This window comes from Staurois parvus, unplaced genomic scaffold (genome assembly GCF_062004578.1).
Source record: "Staurois parvus isolate SC_StPar_1 unplaced genomic scaffold, SC_StPar_1.0 ptg000354l, whole genome shotgun sequence".
In the NCBI taxonomy this organism is placed as follows: Eukaryota; Metazoa; Chordata; class Amphibia; order Anura; family Ranidae; genus Staurois; species Staurois parvus.
Genome location: NW_028318150.1, coordinates 1,930,467 through 1,955,423, shown reverse-complemented (window position 1 = coordinate 1,955,423; position 24,957 = coordinate 1,930,467). Strand labels below are relative to the sequence as shown.

Genomic DNA, 24,957 nt, shown 5'->3' with positions numbered 1-24,957 from the left:
CGCAGTGTATCCCTTGCAACCCATTTTACCAGCCGTCTTCTCTCCCTGGGCACTGGCGCCTTCAGTGTGGGCATCCAGCTGTGACAGCATGCGGCTTCACAGCTGTGTACCCACTGCGCATGTGCAAGTAACGCTGCGCTTTCTGAATGGTCCTATAGTCTTTGGGACCTGTCACGTGTCCCAAAAGACTACGGGGAGGAAGGGAGGACACCTTCCAATTCCGATCGCCTAGGTGAACAGAGCGGAAGTGGGAGCAGGTACCTTTCAAATTCAGGTACCCGCTGCCCCCCAAAGTTGCCAATTCTTAATGGGGAGCAGGGGACCAGTCTTTAAAGCGGACCTTTCTTTTTTGGGTGGAGCTCCGCTTTAACCACTTCCTTCCAGGGGATTCCTTCCTGACCAGGTCATTTTTTGCAATACGGCGATGCGTTACTTTTTAGCTGGCAATTGCACGGTCATGCAACATTGTTCATAAATGAAATGTATGGGTTATTTCCCCCACAAATAGAGCTTTCTTTCAGTGGTATTTGATCATCTCTGCATTTACTTTTTGCACTCTAAACAAAAAAGACCGACAATTTTGGAAAAAAAAAAATCACAAAACGATGTTTGACTTTTTTTTTTATTAAACATATCCACAATAAAAAAATTTTACAAATCAAATTTTGTCATAAGTTTAGGCTGAAATGTATCCTGCGACATGTCTTTGCTAAAAAGTAATCCCAACACATGTAAATTAATTGGTTTATGTGAAAGTTATAGTATCTACAAATGGCAGTATATACAGTTAGGTCCGTATATATTTGGACACAGGCACAATTTTCATACTTTTGGCTCTGTATGCCGCCAGAATAAATTAAAACAAAACAATCCAAATGAATTTGAAGTACAGACTTTCAGCTTTAATTCAAGGGGTTGAACATAAATATCAAGTGCATATTTTTAGAAACTACAATTGTTTTTATACATAGTCCCTCCATTTTCACGAGCTCAAATGTAATTGGACAAATGAATGTAATCATAATTAAAATGTTCATTTTTAATATTTTGTTGAGAATCCTTTACTGCCAATGACTGCCTGAAGTCTGGAACCCATGGACATTACCAAAGTCTGGGTTTCCTCCTTTCTGATGCTTTGCCAGGCTCTTAACTGCAGCTGTCTTCAGTTCTTTGTTTGAGGGTCTTTCTGCTTTTAGTTTTGCCTTCAGCAAGTGAAATGCATGCTCAATTGGGTTGAGATCAGGTGACTGACTTGGCCATTACAGAATATTCCACTTCTTTTCCTTCAAAAGCTCCTGGGGTGCTTTTGCAGTGTGTTTTGGATCATTGTCCATCTGTACTGTGAAGCGCCGTCCAATCAACTTTGCTGCATTTGGCTGAATCTGGGCTGACAGTATATCTCTAAACATTGCAGAATTAATCCGGCTGCTTCTGTCTTCTGTCACATCATCAATAAACACCAATGACCCAGTGCCACTGGAAGCCATGCATGGCCGTACCATCACACAGCCTCCACCATGTTTTACAGATGACGTTGTGTGCTTTGGATCATGAGCTGTTCCAAGCCTTCTCCACACTTTTTTCTTCCCGTCATTCTGGTACAGATTAATCTTAGTTTCATCCGTCCAAAGAATGCTTTTCCAGAACTGGTCTGGCTTTGTTAGGTGTTTTTTGGCAAAGTCTAATCTGGCTTTTCTATTCTTCAGGCTTATGAATGGTTTGCACCTTCTGGTGAACACTCTGTATTTGCTCTTGTGAAGTCTTCTCTTCAGTGTAGACTTTGACAATGATACACCCACCTCCTGGAGAGTGTCCTTCACTTGTCCGGATGTTGTGAATGGGTTTTTCTTTACCATAGAGAGAATCCTGCAATCATCCACCACTGTTGTCCTCCATGGACCTCCATGTCTTTTTATGTTGCTGAGCTCACCAGTGCATTCTTCTTTCCTCAGAATGTACCAAACTGTTGATTTGGCCACTCCTAATGTTGCTGCTATCTGTGTGATGGATTTGTTTAGTTTTTGAAGCCTTACAATGGTCTCTTTCACTTGCATGGACAGCTCCTTTGAATGTATGATGTAGATTCATAGTAATAGATTCCAGATGCAAATACCACACTTATAATCAACTCCAGACCTTTTACCTGCTTAATTGATGAAGAAATTAAGGAAGGAGTAGCCCACATCTGGCCATAAAACAGCTTTTTATTTAATTGTCCAATTACTTTTGGTCCCTTGAAAAAGTTGGGATGGCTACTCTTTAAGAGTTGTAATTCCTAAACCCTTCCTCCATTTTGGATGTACATACCCTCAAATTAAACCTGAGAATGTGCACTTTCAGCTCATATCCATTATAGAACTATAGCTTGAATATGTTTTCGTAAATACCTGAAAAAACTAATATTGTGCCTGTGTCCAAATCTATATGGACCTAACTGTATACTGGAATTAAGCAAAAAATTTTATACTAGTAATGGCAGCAATCAGCAACTTATAGCAGGACTGTGGTGGGCATTTTGACACTGGGGTGGGGGGGGGTGGAACTAGCTGCCACTGACATCCCCAGTGACACTAATACAGGGATCAGTGTAATAAAAAGCATTGACACTGTACTAATGACACTGGGCAGGAAGGGGTTAACACTGGTGGAGATGAAAGGCCTGTGTAGACAAGCTGCTTTGTATTGCTCTGCTGTGCAGAGCAATGCAAAGGAGCCTGTTTGTTCTGACAGGGGAGATATCTGTGTTTGCATACAGACCTCTCCCCTGTCAGTTTCGCTATCACTGAGTCCCAACCGAGATTTGGCGGCCCGGACCTGGTGTTTGACATGCCGATGAGCCAATAGTGGCACAGGTAGGGAGCACGCACGGGTGCGCCCCCTACCCGGAAATACAAAATCGTGTATATACAGTGCATCCAGACAGTATTCATGGTTTTTAACTTTTGCCACATTTTATGTTACAGCCTTATTCCAGGATGGATTGAATTACATTTTTTCCTCAACATTCTACAAACAATACCCCATAATGACAACGTGAAATAAGTTTGTTTTGAAACCTTTGCAATTTATTAAAAATAAATACCACGTGTACATAAGTATTCACAGCCTTTTCTCAATGCTTTGTTGAAGAACCTTGTTTTGAGTATGATGCTACAAGCTTGGCACACCTATTTTTGGGTAGTTTCTCCCATTCTTCTTTGCAGTACCTCTCAAGCTCCATCAGGATGGGGAGTGTCGGTGCACAGCCATTTTCAGATATCTCCAGAGATGTTCAATTTGGTTAAAGTCTGGGCTCTGGCTGGGCCACTCCAGGACATTCACAGAGTTGGCCTGTAGCCACTCCTTTTTGTGGGTTGTGTGCTTAGGGTCGTTGTCCTGTTGAAAGATGAACCGTCGCTCTAGTCTAAGGTCCAGAGTGCTCTGGAACAGGTTTTCAACAAGGATGTCTCTGCACATTGCTGCATTCATTTTTCCTTTGATCCTGACTAGTCTCCCGGTTCCTGCCGCTGAAAAACATCTCCACATGCCACCACCATGCTTAACTGTAGGGATGGTATTGGCAAGGTGGTGAGTAGTTCCTGGTTTCCTCCTGACATGATGCTTGGGATTCAGACCAAAGAATTCAATCTTTGTTTCATCAGACCAGAGAGTTTCGTTTCTCTTGGTCTGAGAGTCCCTCAGGTGCCTTTTGGCAAACTTCAGGCGGGCTGCCATTTGCCTTTTACTGAGGAGTGGCTTCCGTCTGGCCACTCTACCATACAGGCCTGATTGGTGGAGTACTGCAGAGGTTGTTGTTCGTCAAGGTTCTCCTCTCTCCACAGAGAAACGCTAGAGCTCTTTCAGAATGACCATCTGATGTTTGGTTACCTCCCTGGCTAAGGCCCTTCTCCCTCGATCGCTCATTTTGGCTCATCCGGACCTTCAATGCTGCAGAAATGTTTCTGTACCCTTACCCAGATCTGTGCCTTGATACAATCCTGTCTCAGAGGTCTTTGGACAATTCCTTGGACTTCATGGCTTGGTTTGTGCTGTGACATGCACTGTGAACTGCGGGACCTTATATATACAGGTGTATGCCTTTCCTAATCATGTCCAATCAACTGAATTTCCCACAGGTGGGCTCCAATCATATTGTGGTTGTCTCAAGGATGATCAGTGGGAATAGGATGCACCAGAGCTCAATTTTGAATTTCATGGCAAAGGCTGTGAATACTTATGTACATGTGGTTTTTTTCCTGTTTATTTGTAATAAATTGCAGAGATTTCAAAACTAACTTCTTTCACGTTGTCATTATGGGGTATTGTTTGTAGAATGTTGAGGGAAAAAAATGAATTTAATCTATTTTGGGATAAGGCTGTAACATAAGAAAATGTGGCAAAAGTTAAGAACTGTGAATACTTTCTGGATGCACTGTATATGTGGTTTTGGATATCCCTGCCGCCCTGTAGCAGTACTTCTGCTATAGGGCGGTCTGAAAGCTGTTAAAGTCACTCTAATGCAGGCCATAGACGGGTCGAACATCGACCGACTTTTCAAACGATAAACGAAAAATTGTTCGTTCGGCCGACGTTACCACCAACGAATAAAAAAAATTGTCCGACTAAATCATAAAGTTCGCCCCATAACTTCTGTTCCTTTCAGGTCACAGCTCATGCGCAGATTTTTTTATTCTTAAAACGATCGTCCGATTTGGCCATCATTGCCGGGAAAATCGTCCGATCGGCCTCAAATTTCCCAACATAACTGATAATCTGAAAGTGCAAAATACACGAAAAACGGCCGCCGAACTAATCCACTAACGGTACAAAAAACGGCCAATTTTTTTTTTTTTTTCCGGGCGAAAAATCGGATGATTCACGACCCATCTATGGCCTGCATTAGGTCTACTTCTCGCTAGCTTTGCTCTATGATGAGTGACCTGTGTTCAGATTCCTCTTCAGCCTAGGTACCCATTAGGAATGCAGGAAAAGAAGGCCTAGATGCGTTCTTTTTAAATCATGCTGCAGTTTGAGTTGCATGGTGCCAAAGTTCCCTGCAATTTGGTGTGTACACAAACATGCCACATTTGCCTATGCATGGGGGTGCCATTAAGAACTAATGGTGCCCCTGCATGTATTCTAAAGAGCAGCATGTTTTGCCTGTGTGTTAAAAATGTGTGTTTTTTTTTTTTTTCCAACCTGCACAGGTGTCAACTTAGCCTCAGGGAGTATTTAACAGGCTGTGAGGAGTTGTATCACCTCCGCAATGTCTGCTTTAGGCCTCATTCACACGGGCTTATGAAAATAAGCAGCAATGTTTTTGCTAGAATGTGGCCGAAAAACCGCCTATAATGTTCAATATGTAAGCGTTTGCATGGCATTTGAGCATAAATGCCTTTTACTTGCCTGAATATTCATCTATTGTAGTCATTGGCATACATTTACATGCACATTTAGACATGTTTACAGGCGTATGCACTCAGCTCCTCTCAGAATGCACCTTTTTGTAGCGTTTTTTTTGCCTGTAAACATTCCTCTTAAAGTACTCCTGTAAATACAGTGGGGCAAAAAAGTATTTAGTCAGCCACCAATTGTGCAAGTTCTCCCACTTAAAAAGATGAGAGAGGCCTGTAATTGGCAGCATAGGTAGACCTCAACTATGAGAGACAAAATGAGAAAAAAAATCCAGACAATCACATTGGCTGATTTGGAAAGAATTTATTTCAAATTATGGTGAAAATAAGTATTTGGTCAGCTACAAACAAGCAAGATTTCTGGCTCTCACAGACCTGTACGTTCTTCTTTAAGAGGCTCCTCTGTCCTGCACTCATTACCTGTATCAATGGCACCTGTTTGAACTTGTTATCAGTATAAAAGACACCTGTCCACAACCTCAAAGAGTCACACTCCAAACTCCACTATGGTGAAGACCAAAGAGCTGTCGAAGGACACCAGAAACAAAATTGTAGACCTGCACCAGGCTGGGAAGACTGAATCTGCAATAGGCAAGCAGCTTGGTGTGAACAAATCAACTGTGGGAGCAATAGTTAGAAAATGGAAGACATACAAGACCACTGATAATCTCCCTTGATCTGGGGCTCCACGCAAGATCTCACCCCGTGGGGTCAAAATGATCACAAGCACGGTGAGCAAAAATCCCAGGACCACACGGGGGACCTAGTGAATGACCTACAGAGAGCTGGGACCAACGTAACAAAGGCTACCATCAGTAACACACTACGCCGCCAGGGACTCAGATCCTGCAGTGCCAGGCGTGTCCCCCTGCTTAAGCCAGTACATGTCCAGGCCCGTCTGAAGTTTGCTAGAGAGCATTTGGATGATCCAGAAGAGGATTGGGAGAATGTCATATGGTCAGATGAAACCAAAATAGAACTGTTTGGTAGAAACACAACTCGTCGTGTTTGGAGAAGAGAGAATGCTGAGTTGCATCCAAAGAACACCATACATACTGTGAAGCATGGGGGTGGCAACATCATGCTTTGGGGCTGTTTCTCCGCAAAGGGACCAGGACGACTGATCCATGTACAGGACAGAATGAATGGGGCCATGTATTGTGAGATTTTGAGTACAAACCTCCTTCCATCAGCAAGGGCATTGAAGATGAAACGTGTCTGGGTCTTCCAACATGACAATGATCCCAAACATACCGCCCGGGCAATGAAGGAGTGGCTTTGTAAGAAGCATTTCAAGGTCCTGGAGTGGCCTAGCCAGTCTCCAGATCTCAACCCCATAGAAAACCTTTAGAGGTTGTTGAAAGTCCGTGTTGCCCAGCGACAGCCCCAAAACATCACTGCTCTAGAGGAGATCTGCATGGAGGAATGGGCCAACATACCAGCAACAGTGTGTGCCAACCTTGTGAAGACTTACAGGAATCGTTTGACCTCTGTCATTGCCAACAAAGGATATAGAACAAAGTATTGAGATGAACTTTTGATATTGACCAAATACTTATTTTCCACCATAATTTGCAAATAAATTCTTTCCAAATCAGCCAATGTGATTGTCTAGATTTTTTTTCTCATTTTGTCTCTCATAGTTGAGGTCTACCTATGCTGCCAATTACAGGCCTCTCTCATCTTTTTAAGTGGGAGAACTTGCGCAATTGGTGGCTGACTAAATACTTTTTTGCCCCACTGTAGTTGTGTGCATGGTCGCATAGGTGCTTGTACAGGCATTCAGCATTTTGTGCTATTTTGTTACGCCTGTAAAAGCGCCTATTTTTAATAGAAAAGTTTTGTGGGTTTTTGTTTTTCTGAAATCATTCTTACCTAATTCACAATACACAGTTCTCCAGACACCACCACTTTTGTAGATTGAACACTCTACAAATATGTATGCTGCAATGGATAGAGCATCAACAGTATATGTTTGAGATAAAGACTTCCAGGGCACAAGTGCATCAGCCTCAAGCTGTCTCCTATCAGTAGCACCCAGGTTTGGTCCCAGCTGTGGCAAATAAAGCTCACCAGGAGCAAGCAGCGGCTTGCAGCAGGCGGTCACCCACACTATAGACATATTCAGTCCTTGGCATTGAAGATCTGACAAGTGGATGAGTGAAAAGTTTAACCATTTCCCGCCCGCTAACAGTACGTTTAATGCTAGTGCGCGGAACAGCGTTGTATCAGTACATTATTTGGCAAATACACACTGGTGGATCACAGTGCTCGGTACTACTATTGTGATGCTGTGATTGGCCCACAGCTATCACATAGTACCTGGCACCCTAGTCTTTCACAGCATCACAATAGTAAGCAAGCCGTCATGAATGCCATTTATGACAGTTAAAACTATTGCTTATAACAGTGATTATAACTGTTATAAGGAATAACAGTGTAAAAAAAAAAAAAAAAAAAAAATAAAAATCCCTGATCACCCCTCTGAGTAGTACAGTGCTACTATGGCAACACTGAACTATTCTGATGAAAGAATGTAAATTCTTACATACGGACACCAGTCAATATACCTGATAATTGCAACACTAGTCCTATGAGGACACTGCACTGGTGACCATGTATTAAAAATAAAACATTTGTGAACTTTTTTTTCATTTTACAAAAAATGGTGAAAAAAAATACAGCTTCAAAAAAACTCATCATGGCTCTTAATACCTTGGACTGCCTACTTTTCAAAAAGGGGTCATCTGAGGGTATTTGTACTGTCCTGGCATTTTAGGGCCCCAAGAAAGTACATCAGGATTAAATAATTTTCAAATTTAGTATGTATATCATAGTTTGTAGACTCTACAACCACTTGACGACCAGCAACGTACCCATATGTCGCTGGATTTCAAGTGGTTATACCAGGGTGATGCCTACAGCCTTTTTAGAGAAGGCCATTGGCTTTTTTGTAACGGCAATCATAGTGATAAATAAGTCAGTGGGAGGGGACAACCCTCCACCTTCTGCAACCCTCTCTGGCTCTCCCTTCTGACTGCAAGCCCAGAGCGACCAGCTGGCGCTTCCGCCAGCTCACCATAAAGGTTATTGGAGACTGAAACTGCTCCGATCATCTCTGTGGCATAGGAAACCGGAAACAATGAGCAGATGTCACTTCCAGTTTCTCCAGGTGTAAACAGCCATTTTTAAATTGGGAAAGGCCAGAGGAGAAATCTGGGGTCTAATAAACCCCAGATCTCTTGGTATAGAGTACTTGTCACTGCCTATTGCTATTATTGGAGATGTGTATAAAAAAAGATAAAATTTAAGGTGACAGTGTAAAAATAAAATAGATTTTAAAGCAACCCCATGCTCACACTCAAATGTGAACTTATGCGTCGGTCCCGCACGTGCTCAAAGAATGATCGTTCTACAAATGTGAGGTATCACCGCAAATGTCAGATCGAGGGCCGTAATTTTAGCATCAGACTTCGTGTAAACCTAAAGTGGTAACCTGTAAAGGCTTTTAAATCATTGCCTATGGATAGTAAAATGTATGTCATTTGTCTCCGTTGCATGGGCATACACAATTTGGGTTATTATACCAAAGAAATATAGAACAATGCAATTTTGGCTTAATTTTTTTTTAAAAGATTTGCTTGAACAACAATTTTTTATTTATATAGCAATACATAAAATTTCCAGTGGTTTAAATATCACCTAAAAAATACTCTAATTTTGTGAAAAAAGTATATAAATTTAATTTGGGTACAGTGTTATATGACTGAGCTATTGCCAGTTAAAATAGCACAGTGATAAATAGCAAAAGACGTCCTGGTCATGAAGGGGGTAAAACCTTCTGGAGGTCAAGTGGTTAAACGATGCAAAATTTGCTAAATCTGTACCCCAAGATCCCTTTCTTCCTTTTATAAATAAAAGCTTGGGTTCCATTGCAAATCTTGACCGCTCTAATTACCCATGTCAGCATGTGCAAGAAATATGACATGAGACATTCAGTATAGTACCATGTCTTGCTAAGTTGTTTGATGTATTCAGTGGTCCACTGCAGGACCTTGTTGTATTTCATACTTCTTGAAAACTCCCCAGGTGTGAGATGTTGTACAATTGTTGCATGTGATGAAACACTTCTGAATTAAGAATGTAAAATAAAACCCCAAATTTGTCATCATTAGAACCCCAACCGTGCCAGCTTGCCTCAGAAGCACTTCTCCTTTTAGAGCGATGCAGGAAGCAGCTGCAAGATATTACTGCTACTTGTTTTGGTTCTACTTCCCATGATGCACTTCTTGCATACCTCCCAGGAGCCCCTGTTACCCGGGCTTGAAGAGGATCACAAGTAGTAGTGCCAGAACGAGTGGCAGTGATATCTTGCAGCAGCTTCCCTGTGCTGCTCTGCATACAACGAGGGGAAGCACAGCTGAGGGAGATCAGCATGTCCAGGACGTGATCTGATATCCTGCAATCATTCTTTATGGTCTCACTGTATACAGGAATGTAACCATCCTTTCTTGCTTGATCCTGAGATGTACTAGGGACAATGGTATTTGTATTGTGCGTAGAGCAGTGCACATGACTGCAATAAACATGCACTACTCGCTGCAATTAAACAGAAGTGAAGAGGGGAAAAAGAGAGGTCTTGGTGTTCACAAAGTACATTACTAGAAGAGAAGAAAAACACAGTAAAATACAGTTTAATGGAAAACAGATTATAGGGCCATTATTCAGCTGATGTATATGGATTATTTTTGGAGATCAAGGATATTGTTAAAATCACTTTAAAGTGTATTTCCACTTTTTCAGCCCAGAAGACATAGCATAGCTTCAAATGTTAAAACGTTTTTGGTTACCTTTTTAAGTGCTTTTTAGTTGCTTAAAAATCCTTCCATGCACCCCTTGTATTGTAATGCTTACCATAATTAAAGTATGACTAAAGGCAAAGTTGTTGTTTTTTTTGGATAGAGGGCATAGGGTTAGAACCCCTTTCAATTTTTAATGCCATCTGTGCCTTCCTTAGGGAGATTCATTCTCTTTATTTGGCCTGTTTACCATTATTATTGAAAGTAAAAGAAAATCACAAATTATGGTTTTTCCTAAAAAAAGTAATAGGGGGGGAAATCTTCCAATGGGGACCCTGGTTCTGGTGACCTGGGGGACCCAAGGAATTCTCTTAATTTGCAGGGATTTTCCCTCACTTCCTGTTAGGCTATAGGAGAGGAAGTAAAGAGAAATCTCCGCAATGGGACATAGATGGCGGGGGGGGGGGGGGTTACTGAAAGGGGTTATAACCCTTCCTACCTCTATCCAAAATGGGGAAAAAAAGTTTTGATTATAATTATACTTTAACCTGGTCTGTACTGTGTTTCTTCCCTCTGTTTGCATTATGTGATCTGGCCAGTAACACATCTCCCATATTGGCGTGCCCCATTCTGGATTCAGGGGCACCTTTTGGACAGCATCAGTCTGGGGGGAGGGGAGTGTTTAGATGTTCTATCAGATTTAAATACACTAACAAATTGAAGCCAAATTCCAAATAACACTTTCTAACCAGTTGCAGCAAATATGTTTTTTCTTTTTGGGATAAAGATTTTACCTAAATAAAAGCTGATCATTATAAGCACCCCTCTAGTGTTAAATGGTTTGTCTCATCTCTGTAACTAATACATTTTGCTGGTGAGCTTGTTCTTTTGAGAAACAGTTTACTGGCTGGATCACCAGTTGAAAATAGATGAAAGAAAGAGCCTAAAATAACAAATGCAGCCATCACATCTATGAAGTGGTAAGCTGCAATGTAATGTTTGCTTTTGGGTTTAATACCACTTTAAGGAGGGATAGCTCAGTTTGTGTGGGGACAAAAACACTGTGGGATAGATTTACTAATACTGGAGCACTTAGAATCTGGTGCAGCTGTGCATGGTAGCCAATCGGCTTCTAATCTTGGCTTGTTCAGTTAAGCTTTGGCAATAAAACCTGGCAGCTGATTGGCTTTTATGCATAAGTGAGGCTGATTTTGCACTCTCCAGCTTTAGTAAATAAACCACTCTGAGACTTTCTAGAAATTGTTTGAATCCGTCATGACACTTGTCTCCTTGGAAACATCTAAATGGTAAGAAATATTTTTAAAATGTAAGTATGAATTGTAAAGAAGAAACAATAACAAACATAGTGGATTTTTCTAAAATTTGAACATAAAAGTGGAAATGCACTTTAAGGCCAAACCCCCCCCCCCCCCCCCAAAAAAAAACATAGCTTTGCCTGTATACTTGTGAGTGCTTTGTTGTGATCTGTCAAGAAATTCAATAGAATTATTGTACTTGCAAACTTTTTTTATCTTGCTAAATAGATTTTCCCTTTTTGCTCATGAATCTATGAACTCTAGAAAGGTATAACAAAAAACTAGATGGATAGCAAGACTGATGGATTTATGAAAATTCATGATACATTAATTTTCATGTTACTGAAACTTTCTTTATCAAGTAATTTTTTTTTCTTTTTTACTATTAAGTGGTAAATATGTCAAGACCTAACAGCATGTCACCAAGGCCTGGCACAGCACTACACCTGGGTGCTTCTAAGCATGGCAAGCCAAAGGGACTCAAAGACATTCGAATTGATGAAGAAGTGAAAATTGCTGTAAATATTGCACTGGAAAGGTTTCGTTATAGTGATCAGGAAGGTAGGATAAGAAAAAAACATACAAATTAAGTCTTAGTTTGGTGGATTACAAGCTGGTTTATGTCACCTGTCAAAGTTACAAAAATAATAATGTGCCGATTAATAACATTCCCAGTGAAAGTCGTATGGCATATACTGTTGACAGATGTATCTTTTAATCTACCTCATCATTTACACACTTCATGTTTCTGCAATCTTAATTTTTCTTTTTCTTTCTTACATTAATATACTTCTCTGTATTGTACTATTCAAAAGTGCCTTGTTATTGTTGAACGTTCTATTTGACAATGTGCTGTTGTTTTACAGTCTACTTTTATGCAATAAAATCGTTTGTAAACAAAAAAAATAATGTGCCTTCACTTTAGCGTTCCCCCCCCCCCCCCTCTCTTGCGGTCCTTGAAAAATATTTACATATATACAGTGCTAAGCATAAATGAGTAAACTCCTTTTGAAAAGTACGATTTTATTAAATATCTCAATGAACACGAGAACAATTTCCAAATTTTTGACAAAACAGTTTTATAGAAAATTTGTTTTGCACATTACATGAACATAAGGTTAATAATTTAACTTGGATTACAGAATCTTCAGTTTTACTCAGATTAGTTGATGCAAAAATGAATAAACCCCACAACAAAAACTACTACATCTAGTGTTTTGTATGACCTCCATGTTTTGTAAGGACAGCACCAAGTCTTCTAGGCATGAAATGAACAAGTTGGCGACATATTGCAACATCCTATCTTTTTCCATTCTTCAAGAACGGCCTCTTTTAGAGCCTGGGTGGTGGAGGGAGAGTGATGCTCAACTTGTCTGTTCAGAATTCCCCATAGGTGTTCATTTGGGTTCAGATCAGGAGACTTGCTTGGCCACTGAATCCCTTTTCACCAAGTCCTACTTCAGAAATGCAATAGTGGCCTTAGATGTGTTTTGTGGATCATTGTCATTGTGGAAAAGTGCACGATGACCATGGGCATGGAGTGATGGTAGCGTCTTCTCTTTCAGTATAGAGCAGTACATCTGTGAATTCATGATGTCGTCAATTAAATGCAGCACCACCGAACTACACTGTCACCATCATGTTTCACTGTAGGTACCATGCATTTTTCTTTGTTCTCCTCACCTTTGTGACGCCATACAGTTTTGAAGCCATCAGTTCTAAAAACATTTATCTTCGTCTCATCATTCCTTATTGGACGACACCCATGCATGCCATTCCTGTTCATTAAATTCCATATGATGTCTCCAGAAACAATTACCCCATTTTGGCTTTCTACTTCTTTAGCTAACTGCTGTGAACTTGCATGGTGATTTTCTTCAACCCTTATCAGAAGATGCTTCTGTCGAGATGTTAACTTCCGTGGGTGGCCTGGATGTCTCTGTGAGATGGTTGCAGTTCCATCTTTGTTAAATTTTTGTATTGCTTTTGCTACAGTATTCTGACTGATAAGTAAAGCTTTGTTGATCTTGTTGTAGCCTTCACCTTTCTTGTGTAAAGAAATGATTTTCTTTCTCAGGCCATTTCTTTCCATGAGGTGCCACTGCTGACAGCATGAAATGGGAAAGAGGTTTTCTTTAAGTAACACCTTTTTATAATCAACTCTCTGCTGGACACCTGTACTTTATTCACAAAGGGTACATTTTTGCAACATGGTCTTGAATGAATTTGTTAGGTAAAACACCTTTTTCTGTATGTAAATTAACAAATTGTGTGTGTGTGTGTATATGTGTGTGTAGGTGTGTGTGTATGTATATATATATATATATATATATTCATACATAGCTCAGCATAATTGAGTGCACCCCAACATTTTCTATGGGACCCTATATTACAAAATACTCCCACAAATCGGACCATTGATTGCAAACAAGATTTGTTCATTTGCGCACACAAAGTATTTTCCTAACAATTTAATTCAAGACTATCTTGCAAGAATGAATACACTCCAATGAAAGGCTAAGGAGCAAAGCTAAATTTTAGACAACATCCTAATTAACAAGAATTCAACTACAGGTGAGTCTAATTTCATTAAACAGGTGTCCAGCAGATAGTTGATTAGAAAAGAGCGTTACTTAACAAAGAACACCCTTTCGCATTTCATGCTGTCAGCAATGGCACCACATGGAAGAGAAATGTCACAAGGCCTGAGAAACAAACATTTTTTTACACAAGAAAGATGATCAGCAAAGCGTTACTTATCAGTCAGAATACTGTAGCAAAAGTGATACACAGATGGAACTGCAACCATCTCACAGAGACGTCCAGGCTGTCCACAGAAGTTGACATCTTGATTGGAGCGTCTTCTGATAAGGGTTGAAGAAAATCACCATGCAAGTTCACTGCAGTTGGCTAAAGTAGTAGAAAAGCAAACTGGGGTGATTGTTTCCCATGACACAATACAGCATACACTGCAGAGAAATGGCATGCATGAGTGTCATGCACGAAGGAAGCCTCTCTAATGCCTATGCACAAAAAAGCCCACCTAGAATTTGCCAGGGCCCATGCTGAAAAAGATAACTACTGGAACTCTGGACTGATGAGACCAAGATACATTACTTTCATGTAATGAGCTAAACAAATGTTCTATAAAACTTAATTTTGTCAAAATTTTGGAAATTGTTCTTGAATTTGAGATATTGAATAAAATCTTACTTTTCAAAAAAAGATGTACTCCTTTTATGCTGAGCACTTAACATATTGGATGGATCGCAGGTGCAATGTCAGGGTCCTGCAAACTCGTCTACTAGTTCTCTGCCTTTAACTCTGGGCCGCTATGGGCTTTCAGTTGAACAGCTGGAGGAATTATCAATGTGTACTGATTACCACCATCATATTCCAATGGGAAGTATAAGGTCTCCTGCCGCTGTGGCTTGTAGTTCGTTCATTCACAGATCTCAGTGAATAAAGGATGCAGCTGTGCAGGCATGGCCACTGCTGTGGGGGAGAAGAACCCCTACATAGGATGGTGGTGGGGGGGAGGGTGCTTAGCAACATGTTCTATGTTACACCCTTAATATGGATGTAACATATTGCTTTTAAAGGTCCATTGTCAATTTTTTTTTTTCCTTAATATTTAAGACCTTTGAAAGTTATTTTACTTTATGGTTTTGCTCTGTACCATTTACATATAAATACATGTGAAAAAGTGTAAATCCATAAAAACAGCAACTGTTTGTGTGAATATCACTATTGTTTTCTGTTTGGCTTCATTGGTCTTTTGATGTTGAAAAAGAAAGGTCTTGTGTGTCCTAAAAAGTCAGGGATGCTGTTTTCATCACACAGCTGCCATCTCCTGCATCCTGCCCCTTTTTGATTTTATTGGCTCTCTATTGACCTTTATTGCTTCCCATCTCACTTTTTGAGCATTAGGGAGCCATGGAGAGAGGAAGTGTGCAGGTCTCACCACAGCTGTGAAAGTGGTTTCCGTTTGCAGGATTCCTTATCTTGGTTTTATGGGGTACTGGGGCATTCAGCAAAGGATGTAGAAGTGCCTACAGTCCCAGCCCGGGACTGCCCCGGGCAACTCTTGGCTCCAGCTCGAGATTCCCCTGGGCAACTCCAGACTCCAGATCTGGACTGCCTGGGCAACATTTGGTCCTTGTCTTCAAATCTGGAATGTCCTGGAATAGAGCAAGGTTGAAAATCTATGAAACAGAAATTTTGCTTGTTGTATAGTAGAGAAGGTGGGCACACACCTGTGTTTTGTAAACATGTTGAATACAGGATTGATATTTTTGCACTGCAGTTAAACATTAATTGTTTTTATGATTTTGTTCAAGAAATGGAGTTCCCATCTTCCTTGACCAGCACTGAGAGAGCTTTTATCCACCGCCTAGCCCAGTCACTTGGGCTAATATCGAAGAGTAAAGGGTGAGTTATTGACACAGTTGGCACCTTTTGTCATGGTAAATGGCTCTGAAAACAACACATTTAGGCCAGCATAAAATGTGCAGTTATGTTTCCTTGATCCAGCCGAAATACTTTTCAGTATTACTTTGTTCAGACAGCTTGTGTTCTCCCTTAAACTTTACTGCCCTTATTCTGCATTTTCTTGACACATCAATGCATTGAGTGTCAAGCACCTTCTGTTCAAATGTAGTCCTGCAGCTGCATGCTTGAGCTCTGACAGACCCTTTTACTTAAACTGGTTGTAAACCTCTGAAATGAAAAATGAACAGAGCATATCCCTCTATAGTGTGTACTAGCCTTAATCTAAAGCACTGAGTTTGATGTCCTTCTCTCCTACCTCTCTGCATTAGTCACTTATGACAGGTTTTTCTGACCCCACAGAATCTTATGAGACATCTCCCTTTGTATTCCCAGCACACAGAATGTGACTGACAGCATCAGCTGTGCATACTTTTCTCTGCAAACCTGTGGAGGGGGATGTATCTTTTTCACCTTCACTCAGGTCTCAAATTACACCCAAGTTCTTGCTCTAGGCTGGGCAGTGTGTGATGTCAGATCCCCACCACCTGCCTGCAATAGCTGAGAAAAAGTGCCTTGAAAAAGTATTCATGCCCCTTGAAGTTTTCCACATTTTTGTCATGTTACAACCAAAAACGTAAATGTATTTTATTGGGATGTTATGTGATAGTATCACGTACCTGGTGATGAAGGCCAATGGAAAGAGGGCTTCCCTTGCGGCGAAGTCCCGGACTCCCCTGAGACAGCGGGAGTCAGGCCCAAAGTTGCACAGGTCGCCTGTAGGAGTGCTGGTTGGTGGTCCACTCAGAAGCACAGCTGGTGCACGGAGATAGGTCTGCAGACAGGAGGCGCCTGTGCGTGGTATGCAAGCCCTTCTGGGATTTGGATGTTGACTGGGTAGTCGGTTCAAGCCAAGGTCAGGTACCAGGTGGGAATCAGAGCGGACGTAGTCAGATGGGAATGCCGAGGTCATTCACAGAGGAGCGAGAGAGAGAGAGTATCTGCAAGCCAAGCCGAGATCAGATCCGAGGTAAATCAGAGTAGACAGGTCCAGGAGCAAGCCTAGTCAGGTAACAGGAAATCACAAGTCAGAGTCACAGGAGCTAGAGATCATCCAGCAACCAGAAGAAGTGATGAGCCTCCTTATAAAGGCCGTCTGACACCAGACTGAGGCTGATGTGTACCTCTGCGGCCATGTAGAGTACTGGCAGAAATGCCAGATCTTCCACAACTTCTGCCGTGGACAGGACCCTGACAGACAAACACAAAGTGGCACAAAATTGTGAAGTGGAAGGAAAATAAATGGTTTTCAAAATTTTTTACAAATATCTGGAAAGTGTTGCTTGCATTTGTATTCAGCCTCCTTTACTCTGATACCCCTAACTAAAATCTAGTGGAACCAATTGCCTTCAGAAGTCACCTAATTGGTAAATAGAATCCAACTGTGTGTAATTTAATCTCAGTATAACTAGAGCTGTTCTGTGAAGCCCTCAGGTTTGTTAGAGCATATTAGTGAACAAACAGCATCATGAAGGCCAAGGAACACACCAATGAACACACCAGACAGGTCAGGGATAAAGTTGTGGGGAAGTTTAAAGCCGGGTTAGGTGTTAAAAAAAAAAAAAAAAAAAAAAATCCTAAGATTTGAACATCTCACAGAGCACTGTTCAATCCATCATCTGAAAATGGAAAGTGTATGGCGCAACTGCAAACCTACCAAGACATGGCCGTCCACCCAATTGTGGCCCGAGGGCCAGATGAGGCTATTTGCAGGCCTATAACCGGCCCTTGGGGCAGTATTCCTCCAACAGATATAAGGCACTATTTCTCCCACTGACACCAACAGTGGGGCATAATTCCTTTCACTGACACCCATTATGAGGCGCTATTCCTCTTACTGACCATAGGTGCTATATAATTGACCACCAACCCTGAGGCTTTTATTTTCACTGGTGCTAGGCCTGGGACATTTTTTACCCCCACTAGCCACAGTCTGGCCCCCCCAAAAGTCTGAAGGACTGTAAGCTGGCCCTTTGTTTGAAAAGTTTGGACACCCCTGGTCTATCATATAAAATTTCATTAAAATACATTTACGTTTTTGGTTGTAACCTAGCAAAATGTGAACAATTTCAAGGAGTATGAATACTTTTTCAAGGCACTGTACAGCTCTGTGTTTCAGCAGAGGGACAGAGCTTTTCCATCTCACCTCTGGAACAAAATTGAGTCCTCTGATTGGCTAAGGTTGAGGGTTGACATCCGGCTCTCTGCTGCTAATCAGAGGAAGCTTTGCATTCATTCAGAAAATGCAAAGCTTCCTCTAAATGAGCAGAACTCAGCCTGACTTGATTTTGTTCCAAGAGCAGGCTTGAAAGTCCCTTTACTGCTGTTGGAACATTACGCTGTATATTGTATGTAGCTAATGCTACATACAGTTTATACAGTGCTGACAACAAGTGCACGTGTTAATGAAGCAAACAGTTTGTTTGGACCAGCTTGGTCCAAACTAATTAAAGTAGTATTAAACCTTATTGTGGTAGTATTAAAAACACTATAATGTATTGCAGCTTACCAATTCTTGGAGGCTGTGGCTGCATTAGTTTTCCTAAGTTTATCTTCCAGGACAGCTAACATCAGGACAGCTTACATGAGAGATAGGCTTCTCCTCCCACCAGGAAATACCTGATCCACTTTTTCCTTAATAAATAGCCTCTCAACCCATGGGTCCTCAGTATTGGTATTTCGTCCAGCCAGGACAGACAATACCCTTGTTTTGTTGTTTTTGCAGGCTGTCTGGCAGGGTACAGAGGCCTCCTGGATGCGGCTGCCTTTCTATCAGGCAAGGCAGGGGCCTTGTGAGCAGACCGCATCCAGGCATATCCTTGGGGATGCCTTCCTTGGCAAGATTAGGAGGGGGGGGTACCCTTCTCTTGTATAGAACCAGGCAGGCACACCAGGGGTGTTGAAGGCCTTCACGCTGAACCTGGGGGCCTCAACCCTGTGGGTGCGCCTTATCTGCTGGTGATGCAGGATGCCGACATGTCTTTTTCAGTGCAGTCACTGGCAATGACGTCATTACTTTGTGCCGGGACGGACGTCACCTCTGGGTCTCCGCCTCCATGTGACGTCACTTCCTGGCACGCCTGCACTACGGCAACAGGAAGCTGCCATCGCCATCATGGTAATGGAGAGGCGGACAGAACGCTAGCTCTACGGCAGCTGTGACGGGTGGTCAGCGCCACTGGACCTGGGGAGAGGGCGGGACTCCACTACCCCATATGAAAAGTTGCCGCTGAGGGTGGCGGTCAGCCTCAGTGGAGGCAGATCTGTCTGAGTAGGGGAGGCCAGCAGTAAGGTAGGAGCCGTACGACTGACTAAATCCTCTTCTGCTGCTACAGCATGGTTTTTCTTTTTTCTCCTCCATGTTGTCTCACTCTGCAGTAGTTGCACCTTAACGTGGCATTCCTGGCAAGAGTACCCCGGTTTACTAGGGGATTCTGTGCCTTTATCTCTCTCTGTTGTGTGGCCTCTCGGGAGGAAGAAGGGAAAAGAGGCCCCAGTGGAGGTTGAAAAGAAGTGCGTGCATGACCATTTGTACGCAGGGCTCCAAAAGAGGAGTGGTCGCACATTGCCTGTTCATGCCACCTTATGGGACACTTGAGAGAACGGGAAGCGTTCTTTTCCCAAGAATTTGAAGTGGAAGTTTCCCTTTTAAAGAGGAGGATGCTTCACTCTGGGAGGCTTGCCCAAAACGGGACTCTCCCCTTGCGAAAGTTCCTAGGAACACGGACTTGTAATTTGAAGGCGGAGGACCGGAAAGCGGACACTTTCCTCAGAAGAACTTGGGAGGCATCTGCAGTAAATTCTAAACCAGCGGTGGCAACCACCTGCGTTTCACGCACGTTGGATATGTGGCTAGGCCAACTCCGGTCCCACCTAGAACAACCAGCGGATTGAATGATAAAATCACTCCTGGTGCTGGAGAAGGCGGTAGCTTTCATAACCGACACATCATCTGAAACCATTAAATATACACCCAGGTCTACCGGCCTTATTAACTCAGCAAGAAGGGCATATCGGCTAAAGTCATGGCAGGGAGACACAGCATCTAGTTCCAGATTGTGTCGTCTCTCTTTTGAGGGGAAACTTTTTGTGGGTCCGAATTGACCTTGGTGCTCGAAAGATCAGCCGATTTAAGAAGGGATTTCCTATCCCCAATAGGCAAGCAGGAAGAAAGTGTTTTTTTTTTTTTTTTCTTTTCACAACTAGAGACTCTAAACCCCAAGGCCAAAATAAAAACTGGTTTCCCAAGTAAGGAAGAGACAAAGGAGAGTTCCTATTCAACCCCAACCAAGACAAATCAAATCTGAAAGTCAGTCCAAATGATTGGCAGAGACGGGTGGGAGGAAGGCTGGAACACTTAAACACGCAATGGCTACAGACTACCCAGAACGCATTTATACTGGACATAATTCAGAAGGGTTAGAGAATAGAATTCTCTCACCTTCCCTTTCACAGGTTTTTTGCAAGGCCCCCCCCCTCCCCATTGAAGGATTATGCAGACACACTAGTGAACCTTCTGGAGGAGACCCTGCAACAGAAGACGCTAAGCCTACTGGGAGAGAAGAGAGGGATTCTATTCCCATTTTTTACTGAGGAAAAAGCCTTCAGGGAAATACAGTATGATCCTAAACCTGAAAAAAGGGAACAAATGCATAAAAAAATGAGAAAGTTTTGGATGGAAACAATCTACACAGTTAAAGAAATGCTTTACCCTGGCGCATTCTTGGCATCCATAGATCTAAATAATCAATGTATATAGTAAAGATGTATGCGAACGCAAGATCAGAAAAGCAGCTGGCATACAAAGTAAACCTCTTGACCTCCAGATAATCCAATACAAAAATAAATGCAGCGCTAGAGAATGATATACAACAATAATAATAAATGGTAAGCAGTGGGCGCTTATGCAGCGCTATAAAGTGGTATAATAGTGACTCGTCCTATAGTAACGTATCTACCAGGTAAAGTCCATAAATATAAATTGACTATAGTGCATATTATGGTAATAATGCAAATGAAGTCCAGATAAAAATGGTGATCTGTGTTGGTGATTTCTATGGCGAGGGCCAGTAATGTGAATGCACTCACCAGAAGCGCAAAAGGTATGCGCATGTATACAAATATCCACTAGTGGTTGTCAGGGCGAGGGCAGCAGAGTCATCTGGCACACTATAGGCACACAAGGCAATTCCCATCACTTACAGGCCACTCTCTGCTCCCAGGGACAGCTCCCAGCAAACGTCAGACCACCAGACCAGAAACATCAAAAATTGGGGAAATCTCCACCTTAGGGGCTCGTGTATAACAAGCCAGAGACAGATAGGTACTGATAGTGTAGTATTTTATTCAAAATCCAGCAGAATAGGGAAATGAAAAGCACTCACATGTGATACAGAATTTCTAAAACGGCCGCCTGCCTTCCTCGTGGCTGTCTGCGGCGTGACATCACTATGGTAGACTCCCCACTGACGCGTTTCGTGCACCAGCACGTTATCAAAGGGATGAGCCTACCACCTAACTGCATTTATTTTTGTATTCAATCTAAATGATGCTTACCTTATCCCGACAAGAGAAGCCTCAAGGAAGTTCTTGAGGTTTGCGCTAAAAGGGCCCGAGACCATCTTGTTCCAGTTCAATGCCCTTCCCTTCCGCCTATCTTCAAGCCCAAGAATATTCATGATGGTTTTAGCGGAAGCACTACAAAGCTTGAGTTAAAGAGGATAAACACCATCCCCTACTTAAACGATCTCCTACTCACAGACTCTTCTACGTCTTCTAATACTTCCTTCTACTTGAAATAAGTATTAGAAAGTCAAGTATCGGATATGATATCTTTCTTGACGGGCCTAGGTTGGCTCATAAACTCAGAAAAATCTCAGCTAGTGCCTCCCAACAGAATTACATATTTGGGATACATCCTGGATTCAACAAACTCACAGCTACACCTGATGAGAGAGGGAAAAAAAAAAATTCTCAAACTCCAACAAGACATACAGTTTCATAGAAGCATCAGACTTTACAATCAGGGATGTGATGAAGCTGATTGGGAGGATGACTACAGCCATACCAGGTGTGCAGTGGGCGCAATTGCACTCGAGGGTAATACAAAACCATGCGCTCTCCCTTTGGGCGGGCCAAACCTCTTTGGGCTCCAAGGTTCCGCTAACACAAAAAGTGAAGGCGTCACTGACCTGGTGGAACACCACACGGACGTGGGAACAGGGAATGAAGTAGAAACAGGTCAATCCCTTGAAGATCACTACGGATGCAAGCATCCGGGCTGGGAGCTAATATGGATGAGTGTCTGTCCCAAGGCAAATGGGATGTAGAGAGAGCATAAAGCTCCTCAAACTTCAGAGAACTGATGGCGGTCATCAAAGCGCTCAAGTTAACTTCTTTAAGGGAAAGGTAAAGGGGAAGGAAGTGCAAATTCTGTTGGACAACATAACAGTCGCTTATCTAAACAGGCAAGGACGCACAAGATCACCAAAGCTGATGCTACTAACAAACTTTTTTTTTAGCTTGTGCAGAAGAAAACTATTACGGTGGTTCATCTGAGGGGCACTTGAACTTGCTGGCAGACCAGCTAAGTGGAGAAGACCGCTAGTCAGAGAGGTTCCTCAGCCAGGTGATATTTAACTGAGTCTGCAACAGATGGGGCACTCCATCCATAGACCTCTTCGCCATCAAAAGAAATGCAAAGCTAAGCAAATACTTCTGCCTACAAAGAGACCCCCAAAGCAAGCGCTTGCCCAGCCTTGGGAGGGGGATCTCCTTTACGCCTTCCCACCCTTAAGGCTGCTACCAAGAATCTTACAGAAAATACAGTTGTCTCACACCAAGATCATCCTAATGGCCCCTTCTGACCAAAGAGGTTATGGATTTCCCTCTTGAAGAAACTAGGTCTGATGGATCCCTGGATAATACCATCCAGGGCAGACCTAGTACAGGGGTAGTTAATCCACCCATGCCCGGAGAGACTGGCACTGGCAGGGTGGCTTCTGAGAGGCAAAGACTAGCCAGGAAAGGTCTGTCAGAAAAGGTAATCACCACTATCCTAAGTGGGAGGGAATAGTCCACTAACTCCATTTATGACAAAATCTGGAAAAGATCTGCCTTCTGGAAGCTGGAATACCGCGATCCGGACACGCCTATCGTGAATACAGTGCTCGAATTCCTTCAAGCGGGAGCAGATTAAGAACCTTTCTGTTAGCACACTGAAAGATCAAATGGTGGCTTTATCCAACTTTCTGGAACAAAAATTAGCAGAAGATCCCCTGATGATCAGATTTCTAAGATCTATCTCCAGATGGAGGAACCCTTTGAATCACAGATCCCCCTTTTGGGACGTAGCAGCATTAGTTTCGGCATGCACAGTCGGCAAATTACAAGTGCTAACAGTATTGGAACCCTATTGCACAATCCTTTTGGATAAGATTATCTTAAGTCCGGACCCGGCATTCCTGCCTAAAGTGGCGTCAAACTTTCTTATGACTGAAAACCTTGTGATGCTGTCTCTGTGGGAACCAGAGCAACACCAAAGAGGAGAGCTCTAACAAGATTGATGTAAAAAGGTTCCTGTGATCACATATATTCAATGTACAAAGGAGTGGAGGAACTCGTCTAGCCACTTTGTCCTGTTTCAAGGCTCAAAAAAGGGTTCCCAAGCTTCTAAAGATACTATCACAAGATGGCTAAAGGAAGCTATCTCAGAAAGTTATAAAGCTGGAAGCCTTACCCCACTATCTGATCTAAAGGTTCACTCAACGAGAGCCACGGCAGCCTAATGGGCGGAAAAATCTAGAGCCTCCCCTGGACAGATCTGTAAGGCCGCAACATGGTCCAGCTTCAGCGTGTTCGCCAGGAATTACTGGTTAGACCTAACCGCCAATAAAAAAACAAGCATTTGGCAGGAAGGTCTTACAAGCAGCAGTCCCACCCTAACGTACGTATTTCTATTTAATCCTCTCATGTAAGCTGTCCTGGAAATAGTTAACAGGTAATAACTGCGTTTTCAGGCCTTTTTCTTTTTTTTTTTTTTTTTTTTTCACCTTTTTGATCCAGCCTGTAAGTCTGGTGTTTGTCATCCTCCTCCTAATAGACCAAGCTGTCAAGCAAAAGCGGCAGTTATAGGGTTGAAATCATCCATTTACCACTGACAGAAGTGCTCAAAATGGTCCGATTTTTATTAATTTACTGCACGTAAAATTTTTGTCCTAAAAGGAGAAGATTGTTGCTGTTACTGCTTAAAGATAAATTTCAGGGATGGCCACTTCATACATGGTTATATTGGTCCAGCTTAGACCAATTTAACTATATATATACCATATGTGGCCGATGCCCATGGAAGCTAAAAATCAGACCCTGGTGAAAAGAGTGGGAAAGGAGGAGGAAAAACAGTGTTTCATGGGTGTAAGAATCCTCTTTCTCAAAAAAACCTTCTGTCGCCCATCAAATGGCCGATGCTCTAGCTATTCTCATTTGCAGCACCATGGCAAATGCAGATCAAAGACTAAGATGGCAGGTTGTAAAGGATAGGATGATTTAGTTCTGCTTTAAGTGTTCGCAGGAATTCAGCTTTAATTTGTTAGTACATTTTAGTCTTCTAGTGCATTAAACACGATCTCCTCTCCAGATTGATAATGGTACTACCCATAGGTGTCTATTTTGCTCCTCCAGTGGAGTAGAGACATTTTACCACATTTAGGATTGGTAAGTTGCAATATATTACATTTTTATTTTTGGGTATAATACTGCTTTCATTTATCCACAAATGTAAAATGATTGTTACAGCTTATTTCTATTTAGAGTGTAATGATTTTTATGTTTAGGGGGACCATAGATTGACTTACTGTTTTTGTAGGAATAATTGAGTCAAATTGTATTTTTTTTTTTTTTTTT

The 24,957-nt window shown here is 42.2% G+C and overlaps 1 protein-coding gene across 1 annotated transcript in view; it reads left to right on the top strand.

The window, feature by feature from the left end:
- Nucleotides 1–24,957, top strand: part of YTHDC2 (YTH N6-methyladenosine RNA binding protein C2) — a 173,449-nt gene that overhangs the window by 3,279 nt on the left and 145,213 nt on the right. Inside the window, exons 2-3 of the mRNA XM_089684728.1 lie at nt 11,899–12,069; nt 15,849–15,939. Coding sequence (XP_089540854.1) covers nt 11,907–12,069; nt 15,849–15,939 — 254 coding nt within the window. The 5' untranslated portion in view covers nt 11,899–11,906. The remainder of the gene's footprint in view (nt 1–11,898; nt 12,070–15,848; nt 15,940–24,957) is intronic.